The sequence below is a fragment of the Bos indicus x Bos taurus genome, chromosome 29, assembly GCF_003369695.1.
Source record: "Bos indicus x Bos taurus breed Angus x Brahman F1 hybrid chromosome 29, Bos_hybrid_MaternalHap_v2.0, whole genome shotgun sequence".
In the NCBI taxonomy this organism is placed as follows: domain Eukaryota; kingdom Metazoa; phylum Chordata; class Mammalia; order Artiodactyla; family Bovidae; genus Bos; species Bos indicus x Bos taurus.
Window position 1 is genome coordinate 40,348,398 of NC_040104.1, and position 19,498 is coordinate 40,367,895.

Genomic DNA, 19,498 nt, shown 5'->3' on the forward strand with positions numbered 1-19,498 from the left:
CCCAGAAAGACACTTCACATTTATGTTCATAAGTAATACAGTCAGTTAACTAAACTGAATGGTGACCAGGATGCAGCAAGGGTAGGGCTCTGGAGATTGCTAAGTGACAAAATAATATTATTTGGGGTTTTTGCCTTGAAAGCTCAAATAACTCAGCACCCTTCAAGCCATTACTCCATTTGGGATAATAAGAATAGTTTAAGTACTTTTGAAACAGTCTGGCTTATACGCAAACAAGGTTTTAGACTTTGTCATACTAACTGTTTTCCAGGGAACAAAATAAATATCCATCCTAATAAACTTATTTTCAAACTTCCTAGATAATATTGAAATGAATGCACTTTCAGAGCCTCCATACTGACATACCTCCATGAGTTTTTAATTTTTTTCAACAGCCATTTAAATCCCACTTTCATTGATAAAGATTCAACTAAAATCATCATTTTGTTTCCTTAAATAATGAATATAGTTAGTAGAGTTTGACTTTGAGATCATGGGGACAAAGCTGTTTATTGTCACAACCATCTTACTGGTTGCTCGGTAAGTATTTATCTTATCGATAAATACTTGTTAGTTGAATGGAACAATGGTATCAGTTTTTCATTCATTTTTATAAACACTTTTTGTTTTATGCATGCTTTACCAATATATAAACTGCTCTTACATTTTATATAAACACTTAGCAAAGAGGAAATAACTTCAGAGAAGTAATAATCGAGCTCATAGCAAAATGAACAATTTATCGAAAGAAATACCCTAAGAGTAAAAGAGGTAAAGAGGATCTTCTTATAATTGATGTACCCACTCCCCACAGTGAAGTTATGAAAATAACCAAGGCCATATAAAAGTATCAATCATTTGATGAATGCATATTTACTAAACATTGGATGTATCTCATTTAAACTGCATTCTTTCAATGAGATAGAAACATGCAATGTGGTAGTTATTACTGTGGCCATTTTATCTGTGAAAAAAACTAAGATTTAGAAAAATCATGTATTTAGTAAATGATACATCTAGTTTTGAAATCCAGCCTATAGGATATGCCACTTTCCCACATTTTGTTCTGTTACTATGTGTTGAAGAACTTCACTGGAGAAAGGCTAGAATAGAAAGCTCCATTATTTCCATATCTAAGATTCCAAGGTGGGGACCTTATATCAGCCAATAAATAATTAACCAACTGTTAAGTAAGGTTATAATATAATCATCAATCCCATTATACAAGGCTTTTAAGAATTATCTTATTCAAACATACTCAGCAAAATAAAATGGAATAGACCCTCTAAAAGTATTAATTTATTTTCAGAGGCTTGGTTTTTTTTTCCAAAGAACATTATCTGCCAACCCACATGATTTAGGTATTTCACTCTACTGACACGGTTTTCTCAGAAATTTGACTTTGTTAAACTGAAACACCAAATGGAATAGAACTTAAAGGAAGTTAAACTAATGTAACTCAACAGTATTAAAGAAAAAGTGTTTGTAATTATACCAGTTCCCTGCAATATGATCTGAAAATCAGGGAAAACTTAACAACATAAAAGAGACTTCTTTTGAATGTCCTGGGTTCAATGCATATTCAACAACATTCTGCACACCAATAGCTTATCTTATTTGATTATTAGCTTGTATTTAATTGCCTCTGGCAAACAATTCACCTTTGTAATCATTTTGCACTGCAAAGCAATTCTCATATATTTATTGGAGTGGATTTTAAACAGTAGCCATCGCTAAGAGGCTACTGGAAATATAATTAGAAGAGTGAGTAGCTAGATGCATGCGGGAAGCGTTGCAAGTAGTGTGAGGAAAGGAGCTAAAAAGTTAGTTACTGGTGCTGTTCAATTACATACATCTTCCGGACAGCGTTGAACATGCAAACCTTCAACAACCCTCAGACCTTTTCAGGGATTTTAAAAGGAGCATGAGGCTACTGTTTAGTATGATCAATATTTCTGGAACTAACTCTAAGGTATAGACTATCAGATTAAGTAAAAAAAAAAAATAAAAATAAAACATATATCTCTGACAGTAACTTTACTATTAAATGATTAAATGAAAAACATCATAGGAGAATGTTAGGGCTGTAGAGGATTATCTCATCCATATCTTTCATTTTATAGAAGAAAACCCAGGGTCAGAGAAAGGAGATTCTCTAGGCACAGCCAGTATAAGACTTATGATTTTGACTCCGAATTTTTCCACTAAACCTACGCCTCCTCTGAGCATCATCCATGAAGTTGACTGTGTATGTTCCAGTAACCCCACTGCCTAAGGTGCTTGTCAGCATCCTGTGTAGTCAGTCATGTTATCCTTCAGAACAGAAGAGATCGTGTGGCTTTTAATCACTTACAAAAGTGAATTTTCAGCTATTTCATGTGATGTTCTTTCTCCCTCTCTTCCCCTCTCTCCTTAGAGAATCACCATAGTAGCCACAAAAGTGTTTTTACACAAACAGGCAAGACACCCCCATCCCTCACCACCACAGTTTTTCACAATGAGAAAAAAGTGAAGGTATGTCCCTAAGAAAAAGAGGACAGGAACTCGGACCATTAGGGGGCTGAGACTGCTCAAATTCCTGGCTCTGTAAGTCTTTCTCAGGGAGTGCCAGCTCCCAGAGTCTACCAAAAAAAGTTTCAGAGGCTGAGCAACGAATGGTAACCTGCTTCGGAAACCTTCAAACCTCATTTCCTTGGGAACACCAATCACCTTTACAAAAAATCTGGGGTGGGACAGTTATTCACAAGAAACTCACTGAATAATCGCGCCACCTCTGGATAACATTTCTGAGTGTTGACTTCGAGTGGATTGTATAAGCTCAGAGAAAAATACACAACTGGGGGCAACACGAGCCTGGCTCCAGGTTTTTCTAAAATAAAAATAGGCTCCTCAGTTTGCAAAGTGCCAGATTGCAAACTGATACGTTTCGTGTCATCTCAAGTCCATCCACCACTCCAGAAAAACCCTGACGGCGGGTCCTGCGGGTCCGGGTGAGTTCAGGAGGAGTGACAAGTTCAGGAGCTGGCAGCTCAGCTGTCACAAGCCCAGTCGCCAGCTAAGTATAGAAAGAGATCCCAAGCCGAGAGCCACCTAATGCGTCCCTTTCCGAGGATTTATCTGCTCTTGGAGCCTCTGTGCATTAGCGATCAGGGTCCCGTCATGAGTCACGACCGAGTTATCAAACCCAGCCACAGATGCCGGGACATCACTGAGGTCCCCGGGCCCCCAAACCCAGCCGGCTCCCAGAGAGAGCCGAGCAAGCCTGAGCTCTGTCACTCTCCCAACAGGCAGACACATAAACAAATAATAAAAGGAATTGTTTGTTCCCCTCCAGGGAGGCAGCATGCATTAAAAAAGACATGAACCTCATCCTACCTTGCATCCAAACATCAACGACAAAGTGTTGTTGGTGCAAGCAACTTTGCAGTGGCAAATCATTGGTGTAAAACAGTCAGGGTCCTGAACAACAAGGGACATTCCTTTCGAGCTGCGGCAGTGGCAGCTCGCTGGGGGACCCGACCACGGTGCTCACCCGGCACATGGAGCGACAGCCTAGAGGCGGCGGCCACTTCGATCGCTGGCCCCTGCGCCCCGCGCGGCCATCCCAGCGCCGGGGTAGAAGCCACGCCGCGGGCAAGTACCAAGCGTCTCGGGGTCTCCCTTCCCTGGGGAACGAGGCGTGGGGGGAGGGACAGAAACAAGAAGGCCTTTCCACCCCCCTCCTTTTGGTGAATTTGGGGGAGGGAGGTAAATTTAAAAAAAAAATCAAAAAATAAAAATAAAAAGGAAGCCGGGCGCTTAGAGGAGGGTTCAAAGGAGGTGGGGCAGTATTACCATGTAAAAGAATGTACCCGCCTACTCGCCCCAGTCACACAAGATTGTCATGCGAGCTGAAGGGGGCTGAAATTATTCTCCCTGAAGGGGAAAAAAAAATACTGCAGCTCCCGGTTTGGTAAAAAGCCAATGGCTTGCTGCAATCCAGAGTCACCGTGGGGAGCGCTGGCCGGACGAGTGGGGTGGGAGGGGGTGCGCGCGCGGCTCGCCAGCCTCGCCCAGCCAGCCCGCGCGCCCCGGGCCCCCCCCGCCCCGAGGAGTCCCGGGGTCCCAGTGGGGGTGCTCCGGGCGCTGCTGGGACCCGGAGATCTCACTGGGCTCTCTTTGCCTCTGCTGCCCTCGGAGAGGCGACCTCCGAGCTGTCCAGGTGAGGGGAGAGGCCCACGCGGAGCCCTGCAGAGAGCATCCTCCCCTCCCTCTGACTTCAGCTTGCCTGAGTTGAGGCCGGTACAGGCACCTGGGCCAGAAGTGGGCTGAAAACGGCTTCCCGAGGGCCCTACACCTCCTTGACTTCTGTGTCAGCGAGCCTACTCACGCCCTGGGTGGTAGATTTGGCCTCAGCCAGGGCTTTATCTGATACAACATTTTTTTAAATTCAAAACGGAAGAGTCCGCCCCCTCCCTACCTTGACGTCTTAGGGGCTCTAGGAAGCTCCAGAAGTGTTACTGTTGTTCCGGAAGTATGAATGACAAGATTGGTGGATGCTGTATTGATTTTTTCTTTTTCTTTTTTTAAGTGAGGCTGTCAAAATTGCAAAAGATCAAAAAAAAAAAAAAAAAAAAAATCAGCATGTGGCTGGCCCAGCTGCAAAATTGCTTGTCAGAGACAAAAAAAAAGAAAGAAAGGAAAGAAAATGTGATAGTAGGTTGCAGAATAGGAAATGGGTAGAACTAGCCCTCTCTGGGTGCCACCTGAGTGCTTGGCACTCTGCCTCACAGATGGCTGGCGGAAAGAGAGCAAGTCATCAGGATGTGGAATCAAACTCTGGCTCTGGTGCTGAGGATGGCTTTGTGTAAGTTACAGTGTTTGTGCCTCAGTTTGCTTCGTGGGCTCATTAACTCCTACCTTGCAGAGTTGTCATGAAGACTAGAGACGATAAACAACACCTTCCCGTGGTCAGCCTTGGTAGTCCATGGTAGGTGCTCTGTACTTAAATAGCTTGTTGTCATTCAGTTGCTCAGTCATGTCTGACTCTTTGCAACTCCATGGACACCAGGCTTCCCTGTCCTTCACTATCTCCTGGAGTGTGCTCAAAATCATGCCCATTGAGTCAGTGATGCCATCCAACCATCTCATCCTCTGTTGCCTCCTTCTCCTCTTGCTCTCATCTTTCCCAGCATCAGGGTCTTTTCTAGTGAGTCAGCTCTTCTCATCAGGTGGCCAAAGTACTGGACCTTCAGCTTCAGCATCTGTCCTTCCAATGAATATTCAACTTACATAGCTTAGCTCTTGTCTTAGCCTGAGAGGTAGATGTTACTGGACACATGTTTTGTAGAGAAAAAATAATATCTAAGGGCTATATCACTTCCCCAAGTCACACAATCAATAAGCCATGAAGGTAAGATTCAAATAAAATTGATGGAATATAAAAAAGCATTATCACAGGGTACATCACACATCTCTCCAGAAGCATGTTCTAAATTTTCCAGATTTACTGGAGGTCAGGCTTGTCCCATTCACATAAATGTAGTCATTTCAAAAGTCTCTAAGTGGTCCATGAACTCAGATCTCACTTGAAACAAAGCAACTTAGTCCTCAGTATCTATAGCAAGCTCTGCTGGAACCATGCTGTCCTGATGTAGTTTTCCCAAAACACCAGACCACTTGTGCTCTAAATTAATAGAAGTCCAAATACCACTACGGGCTTCAATTTACAAAGTTCCAGGAAGAATAAAAGAACAAAATAACTTGCAAGCTGTCAAGTCAAATGCAGTATCCTATAAAATTTCCCTCACCTGGCAACATCCAAAATAGCCCAGCCTCCCTCCTGTCCCAAGTTAATGGAAACCAAACCAGATCACATCCAAATTCTGTGGAGTGCTTTTAAAAAGAGAACCAAACAAACAGAAAAGAATGATAAAAGAAAAAAATGCATTTTCAGGCTCACCCCTACATTCTCATTCCATAAGCCAAGAGGATATCAAGAAATCTACATTTTTAATCAGCCCCCTGATGAGAGGAATATGTGTCCTGCCTCCAAAATGAAGACCTCTTGAAAGGAAATCAATACGGAGCAAAGCATGAGCAAAGATCAGCAGGGAAAGACAGTCGAAGTTGAGGCAAGTCTGGTTCTAACTGAAGAGGGCAGCTGTGTCTAAAGTTTTGTGGTTATGATACTAAATGTAGGCGTCCTTACCTAGTTGATTTCTCTAGTAGGAATTGGGGTTAATTCAATCCAGTGCATATCTAGGGCCTGCCAGGACTCAGGCGGTGATACATATATGTGCTCAAACATACCAGGTCACATGGTAGGGGCAGAACTCTGGTCTGGTGCCTGCTGTGTAATCTTAAAGTCACATTCACAGACTAAGTGTATCCCTTAGCATTTTTTCCCTGTTAGCAACAAATATGTGATTGTGTGAGCACTTCCACCTACAGAGCGTCTATAATTATGGCTGTTTTTTCCAAAGGAGAATGGATTCTAAAAAAGTTGTACAATATTTCCCTTATTCATTAGCCTATAATTTAGATTTCAAACACCCTAAAAGTATTGTATGCTCTATATTGTGATGTTCCAATAATAACTAACACAGTCTTTCCCTAATGAATTACCCAGGCTAAGGCTGACCTCCTATTCTAGGGCAGCATTACAGGCTGCTAGGCTCAAGTCATTTCCCATTTTCCAGCTTGTGCTGGTTTAGGCTAACAAAGACAAATGACAAAATATAAAGGAGAGTGTATATTTCATTCCTCGATCTTCTGTTGTTTAATCAATGGAACTTCATTGATTATACCTCTCTCTCCACACACACACACACGTGTGTCTATGTATATCTGTTATCTGTTCATATACATCTGGCAAAATGCTTTTCCTTAATTCTTGTCTCTTGATAATAGCTCTGGAGTGAAGTGAAAGTGGGGGAGGAGAGAAAATGTTGTTTCCATGACAATGCATTCCTTAGTTACAGGCAGTAACCACTATGGTTAACCAAATGAATCACTGTTACCTTAAGATATGAACACACTGCATTATTGGTCTGAAAAGCTAATTAGGGAGTATACTGCATGGAGGTGTACTGCAGTAATTTTAGGAGAAGATATTACTAGGGAATGCCAGGAGATGATGCACTGATTTTAATAGTCAAAATAACCACCCTTAATTACCTCAGTGATTGGTAACATTTACAGTTCTTCCTAATACTCATCACCTTTGAAAAATAATACGTGACAACTACACACTCTTAAACATTTTTCCTTCTTACAACTTTTCTGAAAATAGACTCACAATCATAAATGATCATAATGATAATCAGGATTATCAAAAAAATATGATCAGGGTTTAATTTGATTATTTTATTTACTGCTATCATTATTATTCCCAATCCCAAATCAGGACAAGGCAAGAGGTATTAGCTATTGACGTAGCTTTTTTTCTTCCTTTATTGATCCCATCCACAGCAATTTTTTAAGAAGAGGTGGTTCATGGTGGAAGGGAAAAGCGTGTAATGGACACCAGGAGCCATGATGTTTCTTCCTATTGACTGTGTGACTTCGAGCAAGTTACTCCCTCTCTGAGCCACAGTTCCCTTGTCTGTTGAGATGAAATGGGTACGCTAGAGTATCTCTAAGTTTACTTTCAGTGCTGAAGTTCTCTGAGTGGTTCTTACAAATAAAGGATCTGAGATGTAAAGGAAATTTGAGAAGCCATTTCTTTCAGTCACCTGTCTCAGAAAATAAACTTTTTGATAGTGCTTACTATTTGATATGCTCTACTATAGTGTTTGCTATATGTAATGTTATCAGTTTGGCAGCGGGCTGAACCCAGATTCTACCCTTGAGAGCCAATTGTACCTAATTCCAACCTTTCATGATATCATGCTGGTAGTTTGAAATCAGCCATGGAGGAAGTATTTCCACATAAATTGGAAAACACTCTATACCAAGACTTTTTTTTTCTTCAGAGAAGCATCTATCAGCACAGCACTGGTTTCAGTACTTTATCTACATTAACTTATTTAATCTGCACAACCTCTCAAACTTACACACACACACAAACAGGAAACTGAATCACATGGAAATTAAATAATTTGCCCAAGCTAACACAATTGATAGACAAGTCAACTAAATGAATCAACTAACAAAAAAGCCGTGATGGCTTTCAATAGCAAATGTTTATTTCTTCCTTATGTGAGACATCCTTCATAGTGTGACCCTGACTCTAGCTCATATTATTCCATGAATAGAAGAGCAGCCTCTATCAGGGGCATGATGTTTTCACGGCAGAAGTAAAAAAATGACCAGTGACTCAGTATGCAGTGGCTCTTAACATTTCTATTCAGATAGGAACACATATTCCTGTTTGCATTTTATTAGCCAAGGCATGTCATGTGGCCAAACCCAACGCCAGTCAGGTGGGGAAGGATAATCCTTTCACAGTGAGGAAGGAGAACATTTGGGAACAATAATTTACTAAATAACAGCTTAGCTGGGTGATAGAATGGGGATTTGAACCCAAGAAATCTGACATGATAAGCCAAGTTCTTAATAAGTAGGCCATTCTGCCTGTGACAGCCAACACATCTTTATTTTTCACCTATTTTTCATATTAGGGTCTGTTATTTAATAACTCTTTAAGAGAGTGACTCCTATAAAAAAATCACAGTAGGTACAGAAAACATATAAGAACTTTGGAGTGAATCAGGTATGCTTGGTTTGGCAGTATTCACAATGTGATTTCAACCTTTAAGTATTTTCCCTATACTCCCCATCCCTACAAATGACTGTCCACTTATTTTCACTTAATCTTTAGTACACATGTCTTCAACTAATTAATTTATCAATAATTTCATAACACAAACTACAGTTTTTATTATTGAGCTTCTTGAAATTAAGGTGAAGAGGCATATGAACATGTCTTTCTGCCAAAAATGAGTTTGTAAACTAAGTGAAGATATTGTCATAAAATAAAAACAGTATCTCTGACAGTAAGAAAATATATATACAATTAAGTACTAAAATGTACTTGAAGTCCATAAGATTATTTGGCCCATCTAGTTAACTTCTCTGAACTATCATTTCTTATTCTTTAACTGGTATTGCTATAAGGCTTAAATGAGATAATGTGTTTCAAAATGTCCACTCCTCTTATCTGGTTTGTGATAAATGCTCAGTAAACTGGAGACACTTTATGTTGATTTCCTGTTTTTTTTTTTTCCCCAATAAAAGTTAACTGGAAAGAATAAACCCATTAGATGTACCCAATACGTATAATCTTTATACAGAACTCTAACTTTTCTTCACAATTTTATTCTCCCAAAGACGCTCAGGCCCTTTCTCAGGTTTTCCACATTCCTCTTATTGAGGAACACACAGCTGCAGTGAGGGTTTGTGTTAGAGTCAGGACCCATAAAACCTGACTCTGAAATCCATCACGCCTTCCCCATGATGGCTGCTCCCTGGTCTTCTCTGTAATTCCGAGTCTTCTCCTTCTATTCACTTGCCGCCAAGTACAGACTCCTTTGGGCCAGACATGCTTACTGACTAGTTGGCCATTATTTGAGGCATACATGCCATGCTTGGTTGACCTTTACTTGGAATAATGTTCTTATTTATAGTCTGGAATGATCGAGTCAATAAATGAATTAATAAAGAACAATTAAATCTATGGGTTAAGCCAGCCCTTCCACAGCTACCACATAGGCTCTTGGTGAACTAATGTAGATCACTGTCTTTTAATTCAGTCCTTGGCCCCCAACTTCCTCAATGAAAGGAATACAACCCTTATTGAGAAAATGTCATCCCATTAATTCAGAATCCATTTTACCATTTTGTTTTAGCAGCATGAATTTTGAAATAATAGCTGTCCTTAGCTTCAATAAGATAAGGCACAATTTTGGCTCTAAGATGTCTCATGATATTCCACTTTCACTCACAGTGCCATTTTGAGAAAAGCAACTCCAAAATATCACCCTCTGCACCACCTGTGAAAGTGTCCTAAATAGGAAAAGTCAAATGAAAAAGAATTCTGCCTAGGTCTTTTTGTTTACCAAATTTGGTTTCAGTGTTGAAAGAATAAGGTTTGGGTCTTGGGTTCCAATCTTAGCTTTGATACTTACTATGTCGTTCTGAGTTAACCACTTAGTCTCTTTGACAGTTAATTTTCTCATGCATTAAAAAAGGAGAGGGGTGTTAAATAATAACATCTGTACTACAGGGTTCCTCTGAGAATTAATTAAAATATCATATATGAATGGGGAAACAGTGGAAACAGTGTCAGACTTTATTTTTTGGGGCTCCAAAATCACTGCAGATGGTGACTGCAGCCATGAAATTAAAAGACGCTTACTCCTCGGAAGAAAAGTTGTGACCAACCTAGATAGCATATTGAACAGCAGAGACATTACTTTGCCAACAAAGGTCCGTCTAGTCAAGGCTATGGTTTTTCCAGTAGTCATGTATGGATTTGAGAGTTGGACTGTGAAGAAAGCTGAGCACTGAAGAATTGATGCTTTTGAACTGTGGTGTTGAAGAAGACTCTTGAGAGTCCCTTGGACTGCAAGGAGATCCAACCAGTCCATTCTGAAGGAGATCAGCCCTGGGTGTTCTTTGGAAGGATCAGGCTAAAGTACTGGAACGATGCTCCAGTACTTTGGCCACCTCATGCGAAGAGTTGACTCATTGGAAAATACTCTGATGCTCGGAGGGATTGGGAGCAGGAGGAAAAGGGGACGACAGAGGATGAGATGGCTGGATGGCATCACCGACTCGATGGACTTGAGTCTGAGTGAACTCCGGGAGTTGGTGATGGACAGGGAGGATGGACAGGGGTGATGGACAGGGATGGAATTTGCGTGCTGCAATTCATGGGGTCGCAAAGAGTAGGACACGACTGAGCGACTGAACCGAACTGAACTAAAGTGCCTGGCGTGCATTTTTTTTTTTTTTTTTTTTTCATTTTCAAGTGAAGTGAAGTTGCTCAGTCATTTCTGACTGTGCGACCCAGTGGACTGTAGCCTACCAGGCTTCTCCATCCATGGGATTCTCCAGGCAAGAATACTGGAGTGGGTTGCCATTTCCGTCTCCAGGGGATCTTCCTGACCCAGGGATTGAACCCAGGTCTCCCACATTGCAGGTAGATGCTTTACCCTCTGATCCACCAGGGAAATTCATTTTCAAAGTAAGCATTTATTTTTAACAGTATTTTTTTCTAAATACAAAACTAAAAGTTTAATATATAAATAATTTGGAACAGAAATTATTTTCAATAGAAAATATTGTCAGGTACAACAAAAGCAATTTAAAAGTACTCACAATTCCATTGCTAGAGGTACCTAATCTTAATACTTTGGAGATGTGGTATGCTATGCTAAGTCGCTTCAGTTGTATCCTACTCTTTACAATGCTATGGAATATAGCCCACCAGTCTCCTCTGTCCATAGGATTTGCCAAACAAGAATACTGGAGTGGGTTGAATGCCTTCTTCCAGGGGATCTTCCTGATTCAGGGATCGAACCCCTTTCCTGGTGTCTCCTGCATCGGCAGATGGTTTCTTTACCACTAGTGCCACCTGGGAAGCCCAAAAGAGAGTCACAAGTGTGTGTGTTAGTTGCTCAGTCACATGCAACTCTTTTCAATCCCATGACCTATAGCCCACTAGGCTTCTCGGTCCATGGAATTTTTCAGGCAATAATACTGGAGTGGGTAGCCATTCCCTCCTCCAAGGGATCTTTCCAACCCAGGAATCACACCCATGTCTCCTGCATTTCCTGCATTGCAGGCATATTCTTTTACTGTTTGAACCACTAGAGAAGCCCACTTTGGAGGTTCAGTTCAGTTCAGTTCAGTCACTTGGTTGTGTCTGACTCTTTGTGACTCCATGGACTGCAGCACACCAGGCCTCCCTGTCCATCACCAACTCCCGGAGCCCACTCAAACTCATGTCCATCACGTCAGTGATGACATCCAACCATCTCATCCTTGTCCCCTTCTCCTCCGGCCTTCAGTCTTTCCCAGCATCAGAGTCTTTTCCAAAGATTTAGTTCTTCGCATCAGGTGGCCAAAGTATTGGAGTTTCCGCATCAGCATCAGTTCTTCCAATGTATATTCAGGACTGATTTTCTTTAGGATTGACTGGTTGAATCTCCTTGCAGTCCAAGGGACTTTCAAGAGTCTTCTCCAACACCACAGTTCAAAAGCATCAATTCTTCGGTGCTCAGCTAACTTTAGAGGTTACACTTCCAGTAATGCTTCAACAAAATTGTGTTTAAACTGTGTATAATGGTGCAGGCTAATTTAGAAAATAATATACCTTTGACACCTGCCCATGCTTTTTGGAAGAAGTCTTCCTATAAAAATACTATCAATAATGGCACAGTATATTAATATTGCGTGGCATATTTCACAAGCCCTTTTTTGACAGGGGTCAAAAATATTTCTGAAATCAATATTGTGAGAAAAACGCAAGTGTTCTTGTGAACAAATATTTGCACATATCCATAACAAAATTATTAGGCTAAATCTTATAGATAAGGAATTCTTGGTGTAAAGAGCATGAACATTTAGGCAATTTTAATGTATACTAGCCAATTTATGTTTGTATTAATTTCTATTTCCATTAAAATTTTATAGCACTCATTGTTCTTCTCCATTAATAACACACTATAGGAGTTATTTCAGCCAAACTCTGGTGGTAAGATTTTTATCTGTCTGAAGATGCTATTTTTATTTTATTAGGTTATTTTATTGGTTTGTACATGATAGTTTGTGGTTGTTGTTAACTGCTGAGTTGTATCCCACTCTTTCGCAACCCCATGCTCTATAGCCTACTAGTCTCCTCTGTCCATGGGATTTCTCAGGCAAGAGTACTCGAGTGGGGTGCCACGTTCCTTCTCCAGGGGACCTTCCCCACCCAGGAACTGATGACAGCTTAGTTCAGTATCAATTACAGGCTGCCAGTTATTTTCTCCCAGTATTCTGTAGAGTCAGTTCAGTTGTCTTTTCTCTGTAAGTGCTCAATTGCTTCCTGCTGATCAAGTTTTTTAGTTGTTTTAGCCTTCTGGAGATTTACCTCAATGTAATTAGATATTGAGTTCGCCTTCTTTATCCTCTTTAGGTCTTCTTTTGATTGCTGCATCCTGGGATTCATGTCTTTAATCAATTCCTTAAAAAATGTGAAGACATACCACTTTGCATTTTTCTCTCCCTCTTGCTATCCTTTCCCCACCTCCACCTTAAACTGCGATCACACACGTATTTGCCATTTTTGTTGTGTAGTTTCTAAGGCATGTCTGACTCTGCAACCCTGTGGCCTGTAGCCTGTCAGACTCCTCTGTCCGTGGGATTTCCCAGATGAGAATACTAGAGTAGGTTGCCATTTCCTTCTCCAGAGGATCTTCCAACCCAGGTACTGAACGGGCAACTCCTTCATTAGCAGGCAGATTCTTTACCACTGACCCACCAGGGAAGCCCCACATATATATTTATTTTCCCTTTTTTCTTATACTTTTTATTTCTTTAGCTTCCCTTGCTGCACTGTGGCTAATTTCTTCACGTATCTTTCTATTTCTTAATTTTGTCTTCAGTTCTTTAAAAAATATTTGTATTGTTTTAAATTTTAGTTGCTATACTTTCAGTTCTGAAAGTTCTGTTGTTTTTTTGAGATATCACTGAGGGGTTATATGTTTAAGGTACACAAGGGGCCTCCATAGTGCCTCAGACAGCAAAGAATCTGCCTGCAATGCAGGAGACCCAAGTTCGATTTCTGGGTTAGGAAGATCCCCTGGAGAAAGGAATGGCAACCCACTCCAGCATTCTTGCCTGGAGAATCCCATGGACAAAGGAACTTGGTGGGCTACAGTCCATGGGATCACAAAGAGTCAAACACAACTGAGCGACTAAACGTGCCAACACAGACACAAGGTACACAGTGTATTTGTACACATATATTTATACACGTATACACAAATACACAATATATTCGTACACATATATTTATACGGATTGACCTCTGTAGTGTTAGGAACACCTCTGTCACCTCACATAATCACCAGTTATTTTTTGTGGTGAGAACATTTAAGATCTACTCTTTCAATAACTCTCAAGTATCTAGTACAGTATTACAAACTATAATCACCATACTATCCATTAGATCCCCCAAACACATTTATCTTACAATGGAAATTATGTATCCTTTGACCAACATCTCCCCAGTTCCCCCACTCTCCAGGCTCTGGTAACTACTATTCTACTTCTGGCTTGTATGAATTTGGCTTTTTTGGATTACGTATGTAAGTAATACCATACAGTATTTATCTGTCTCTGACATAGTTCATTTAGTATAATGCCCTCCAGGGTCATTCATATTCTTGCAAATGGCAGGATTTCCTTCTCTTCTATGGCTGAATAATATTCTATCACATATATATTCCATTATATATATTGTAGAGAGAGATGTATGACACAGCCTCTTTGCACTAGTCATCTGTTGATGGACACTTAGGTTGCTTCCATATGTTGGCTATTGTGAATAATGCTGCCATGAACATGGGACTGCAGATATATCTTCAATATCCCTTTTCCTTTCCTTTGGATGTATACCCAGAAGTAGGATTGCTAGTAATTCACTTCTTAATTTTTTGTGGAAACTTCATACTGTTTTCATGGTACCTATGCTACACCAACTTACATTTTCATCAACAGTACACAGGGATTCCCTTTTCTCTACATCTTCACTAAGACTTGATATGTCTTATCTTTTTGATGATAGTGATTCCAACAGGTATGAGGTGATATCTCATTGTGATTTTGATTTGCATTCCCCTAATGATTAGTGATCTTTTTTTAATTTATTTTTTTAATTTATTTATTTTAATTGGAGGCTAATTACAATATTGTAGTGATTTTTACCATACATTGACATGAATCAGCCATAAGTATACATGTGTTCTCCATCCTGAACCCCCTCTCCCACCTCCCTCCCTATCCCATCCCTCTGGGTCATCCCAGTGCACCAGCCCTGAGCACCCTGTCTCATGCATCGAACCTGGACTGGCGATCTGTTTCACATATGATAATATACATGTTTCAATGCTATTCTCTCAGATATCCCACCCTCGCCTTCTGCCACAGAGTCCAAAAGACTGTTCTATACATCTGTGTCTCTTTTACTGTCTCGCATATAGGGTCATCATTACCACCTTTCTAAATTCCATATATATGTGTTAGGAAGGAAAGCTATGACCAACCTAGATAGCATATTAAAAAGCAGAGACGTTACTTTGCCAACAAAGGTCCATCTAGTCAAGGCTATGGTTTTTCCAGTGGTCATGTATGGATGTGAGAGTTGGACTGTGAGGAAAGCTGAGTGCTGAAGAATTGATGCTTTTGAACTGTGGTGTTGGAGAAGACTCTTGAGAGTCCCTCGGACTGCAAGGAGATCCAACCAGTCCATTCGAAAGGAGATCAGTCCTGAGTGTTCATTGGAAGGACTGGATGCTGAAGCTGAAACTCCAATACTTGGGCCACCTCATGCGAAGAGTTGACTCATTGGAAAAGACCCTGATGCTGGGAGGGATTGGGGGCAGGAGGAGAAGGGGACAACAGAGGATGAGATGGCTGGATGGCATCACTGACTCGATGGACATGAGTTTGAGTAAACTCCGGGAGTTGGTGATGGACAGGGAGGCCTGGCGTGCTGTGATTCACGGGGTTGCAAAGAGTCGGACATGACTTGAGTGACTGAACTGAACTGAACTGATACTGTATTGGTGTTTTTATATCTTAATGTACCTATTGGTCATCTGTATGTCTTCTATGATCTATTCAGTTTCTCTGACCATTTTTAATTGGATTGTTTACTTGTTTTTGTTACTGAATTGTATGAGTTCTTTATATATTTTGAATATTAACCACTTACTAGATCTATGATTTGCAAACATTCCTTCAATTCTGTAGACTGGCTTTTTGATTTGTTGATTGTTTCTATTGCCGACCTGGCACCTACTAATGAATGTTTAACAATATTAATTTGTTCACTCATTCATTCCTTTATTTATTTGTTCATCATATACCAAAACTAGCTACGAAACTTATCTCAGATACATGGCAACCAGACACAGCAAAATTCCTGTGAAATCACTAATTCTATTTTTATACTATTTGCCCATCTGTGAAACAAAGGCCAATTGTTCATTGTCAAAAAATGCTAAAAAGAGCTCAACTTTGAGAGCAGCAATTCAAGGGAAGAGTGTGTCAAAAACATGGCTCATTTTAAATAGTTTTATACTGCCACTGTGCTTCTTTACTAGAAATAGATTTTCCTTATCGGCTTCCTTTTCTAAAGAATAGATGGCTCTTCTAACTGCAAGAGCTAAATGAGGTGACTTATCCTGAAGAACACAACTCTACTGTGTTGCAAGCAGGGACCCTGAGCTAAACATACACAAACTAAATTAAATGATTATACAATGAAACAATTGCTCTCTAAAACTATGAGGACATTAGATCTCTCTTACAATCTCCAGCTATAAACCAAAGAATTAAGATTATGACACAATTATCTCTTTCTGTCTTAATAAGTTGCAAGCATGCTAAAGTCCTTGATGGCACTGAATTATAAATATTAACTTAATTAGATTTCCATTTCCTGTTTGCTTAAAATAAGAACATTATAGGAAAAGGATCTTGTGGTACAATGTGTGAATTATTCCTATTATAAAAATGCTAGTGTTCTCTTCCTACATTACAAGCACAATCAGTCTCAATATAATGTGTTGGAAAATCTGAATTATGTTTGCTAAAGTTGATAGTATATGACTATAGAAAAGACTTACTAGGTATACGATGTTAAGCGCATTCACCCATTTCCTCTTTTTGGTTCCCAATTACTATTTGATTATTCATGAATTCATTCAACAAATATTTTCATGTCTTTTATATATTAGGCAGTATGCTAACTTTGGAATACAAGTGCAGATCAATCCAGTCTTGGCCTCATGGAGATTACAGACCAGTGAGGAAGGCAGATTGGGATAAGTGCCTTGAGTATACTACATGACTCTGTGAGAGCATACAGGGGAATCTCATCTAATTAAAGAGGTAAAAGAAGGCATAACTGGGAAAGTGATAACTGAGCTGACATCAGGAGGATGACTGGGAATTTACTATACAAATGGAGGAAGGAAAAAGAATCTAAGACAGAAGAAACAGAACGCACAACACTTGGTGCCAGAAAACAGAGTGCAGGAATGAACAGAGATAATCTCAGAGTAGCTGGAACACAGAAAACCAGAGGAAACATCAAGTGAGAAGAGGCTGAAGAGGGCAGAGGTCAGGTTAGGAAGGCTACATTTAAGATTTACGTTATACTCGAAAAGTCTTAGGAAACTACATGAGAGATATTTTAAAGCAGCTTTGCTCAAGTATAACTACAAATATTCAAAGTGTGCAGTTTAATAGGATTCAATATACGTATACATCCATTGAAACCATCAGCACAATCGAGATAGTAAACAAATCTATGACCCTCTAAAGCTCCCTCATTCTCCTTCCTAGACCCTGCCCCTAAACCTCTTTCCTACTTCCCCATCTCAAAGCAAACACAGATCTGCTCTCTGTCATTATAGATTAGTTCACTTTCTAGAAATGTATATAAACGATACTATGCAGTATATGCTTTTTTGTCTGATTATTTTTTCACTCAGTGTATCTATTCTGAGAATCATCTAGGCTGTTGCATCTGTCAACAATTCATTTCTATTTTATTTCTGAATAATATTCCATTGTAAAGGTACACTCTAATTTATTTATCCATGTATCTGTTAATGGATATTTGGGTTGTTTCCAATTTTTGGCTTTATAACTGCTATGAATATTTGTCTATGTCTTTGAACAGATATATATTTATTTTGCTATTGAATTGGCATAAGGTGATGACGTGGCAGATGTATGTTCACATTTTTTAAAAATTGTCAAACTAAAAAAAAAAAAAAATTGTCAAACTAGTTGCCAAAGTGGTTGTACCATTTCACAATTCCACCAGTAGTGTATGAGAATTCCAGTCCATTCAGATCTAAGTCAACATTTGCTATGGTCAGTCAATTTAATTTTAGCCATTCTCATAGATGTATAGTAGTATCTTGCTGTAATTTTAATTTGCATTTCCATAATGACTAACGGATTTGAATATCTTTTCTGCATTTGCTGCTTGTATGTCTTTTTTGGTAGTTTCTATTCAAATCTTTGGTCATTTTTGAAAGTGAACTGTTTCTTATTTTTGATTTTTAAGAGTTCTTTATTTTATATATTCTGGATTTAAGCTCTTGATTAGATATTATGATTGCACATAGTTTTTACACTCTATAATTTTTTAAATTCTGTTAAAATTTTTAATTCTGTCTTTGTCAAATTTATTATTCTTTTTTATTTTATTGTTTATAACTTTTGGTGTCCTAAGAAATCTGTGCCTAACTGGAAGGTAGAAATTTTCTACAAAAATTTGTAGAATTTTTTAAGAATTTTAAGTTTACATTTTATATTTAGGTCTATGATAAATCTGGGGTTAATTTTTATATACAGAGTGAGGTTTGAATCCAAGTTTATATTTTTACATATGAATGTCCAATTGTTCCAGCACCATTTGCTGAAATGACTATCTATTTTTTCTCAACTGAATTGTGTGCCTTTGTTAAAAAATCAGTTGTTCTTATACATGTTTTATTTCTGGACAATCAGTTCTTTTCTATTGATCTAAATGTCCACCTTTACACAAACATTATCTTTACATCAGCTTTCTTTCAGGGATCTTTTGAATCTCCGAGATGCTTTGAATATTCCATATGAATTTCAGAATTAGCTTGTTGATATCTACAAGCTCTTCTATTTAAATTTTGATATAATTTTGTTGGGCCTCGAGATAAGTTTGGAGATAATGAGCAACTTAACAGTATTTTGTCTTCCAACTCAGGAGAAAGGTATCTACTCATTTATTTAGACCATCTGTAATTTTCCTCAGCAATATTCTGTAATTTTTGAATGTATAGTTCTTTTACATCTTTCATCAAATTTAATTCTATTTCCTATCATATTTTATCATAAATGGAACTGCTTTAATGATTTCAATTTCTGACTATTCACTATTAACATTTTGCATGATATATTGACTTTTATGCTGCAAATTTGCTAAACTCACCAATTTATCTGGTAGCTTTTTAAACATTTTTAATCCCATGAGAACATATCATGTCATCTGCAAATAAAAAGTCATACTTTTTCTTTTGTTAATTTTTCTTACTGAAGATGCTAGTAGAGCATCCAGATACTAGTGCATGGAAGTAGGAAGGGTGGATATTTCTCTGTCTTGTACTGCATCATAGGGGAGATTTTTCAGTCTTTCACTTTTAAGTATGTTATTGGCTGTATGTTTTTCACAGATCTTTTTTTTTTTATTCAGTTAAGGAAAGGCTCCTTTATTTTATTGAGAGTATTTTTTTAAACCAGAAATTGATTC

At 39.1% G+C, this 19,498-nt stretch overlaps 1 protein-coding gene across 12 annotated transcripts in view; it reads right to left on the minus strand.

Annotated features, from left to right (window-relative positions):
* Nucleotides 1–19,498, minus strand: part of DLG2 (discs large MAGUK scaffold protein 2) — a 2,318,993-nt gene that overhangs the window by 1,417,699 nt on the left and 881,796 nt on the right. Inside the window, exon 1 of one of the 12 annotated variants that reach the window (XM_027532397.1) lies at nt 3,376–3,901. The exons of 10 other annotated variants lie outside the window; for them this stretch is intronic. In XM_027532397.1, coding sequence (XP_027388198.1) covers nt 3,376–3,477 — 102 coding nt within the window. In that variant the 5' untranslated portion in view covers nt 3,478–3,901. Of the gene's footprint in view, nt 1–3,375; nt 3,902–19,498 lie in introns of those variants that run through there. One more of the 12 variants, XM_027532402.1, reaches the window with a different exon arrangement.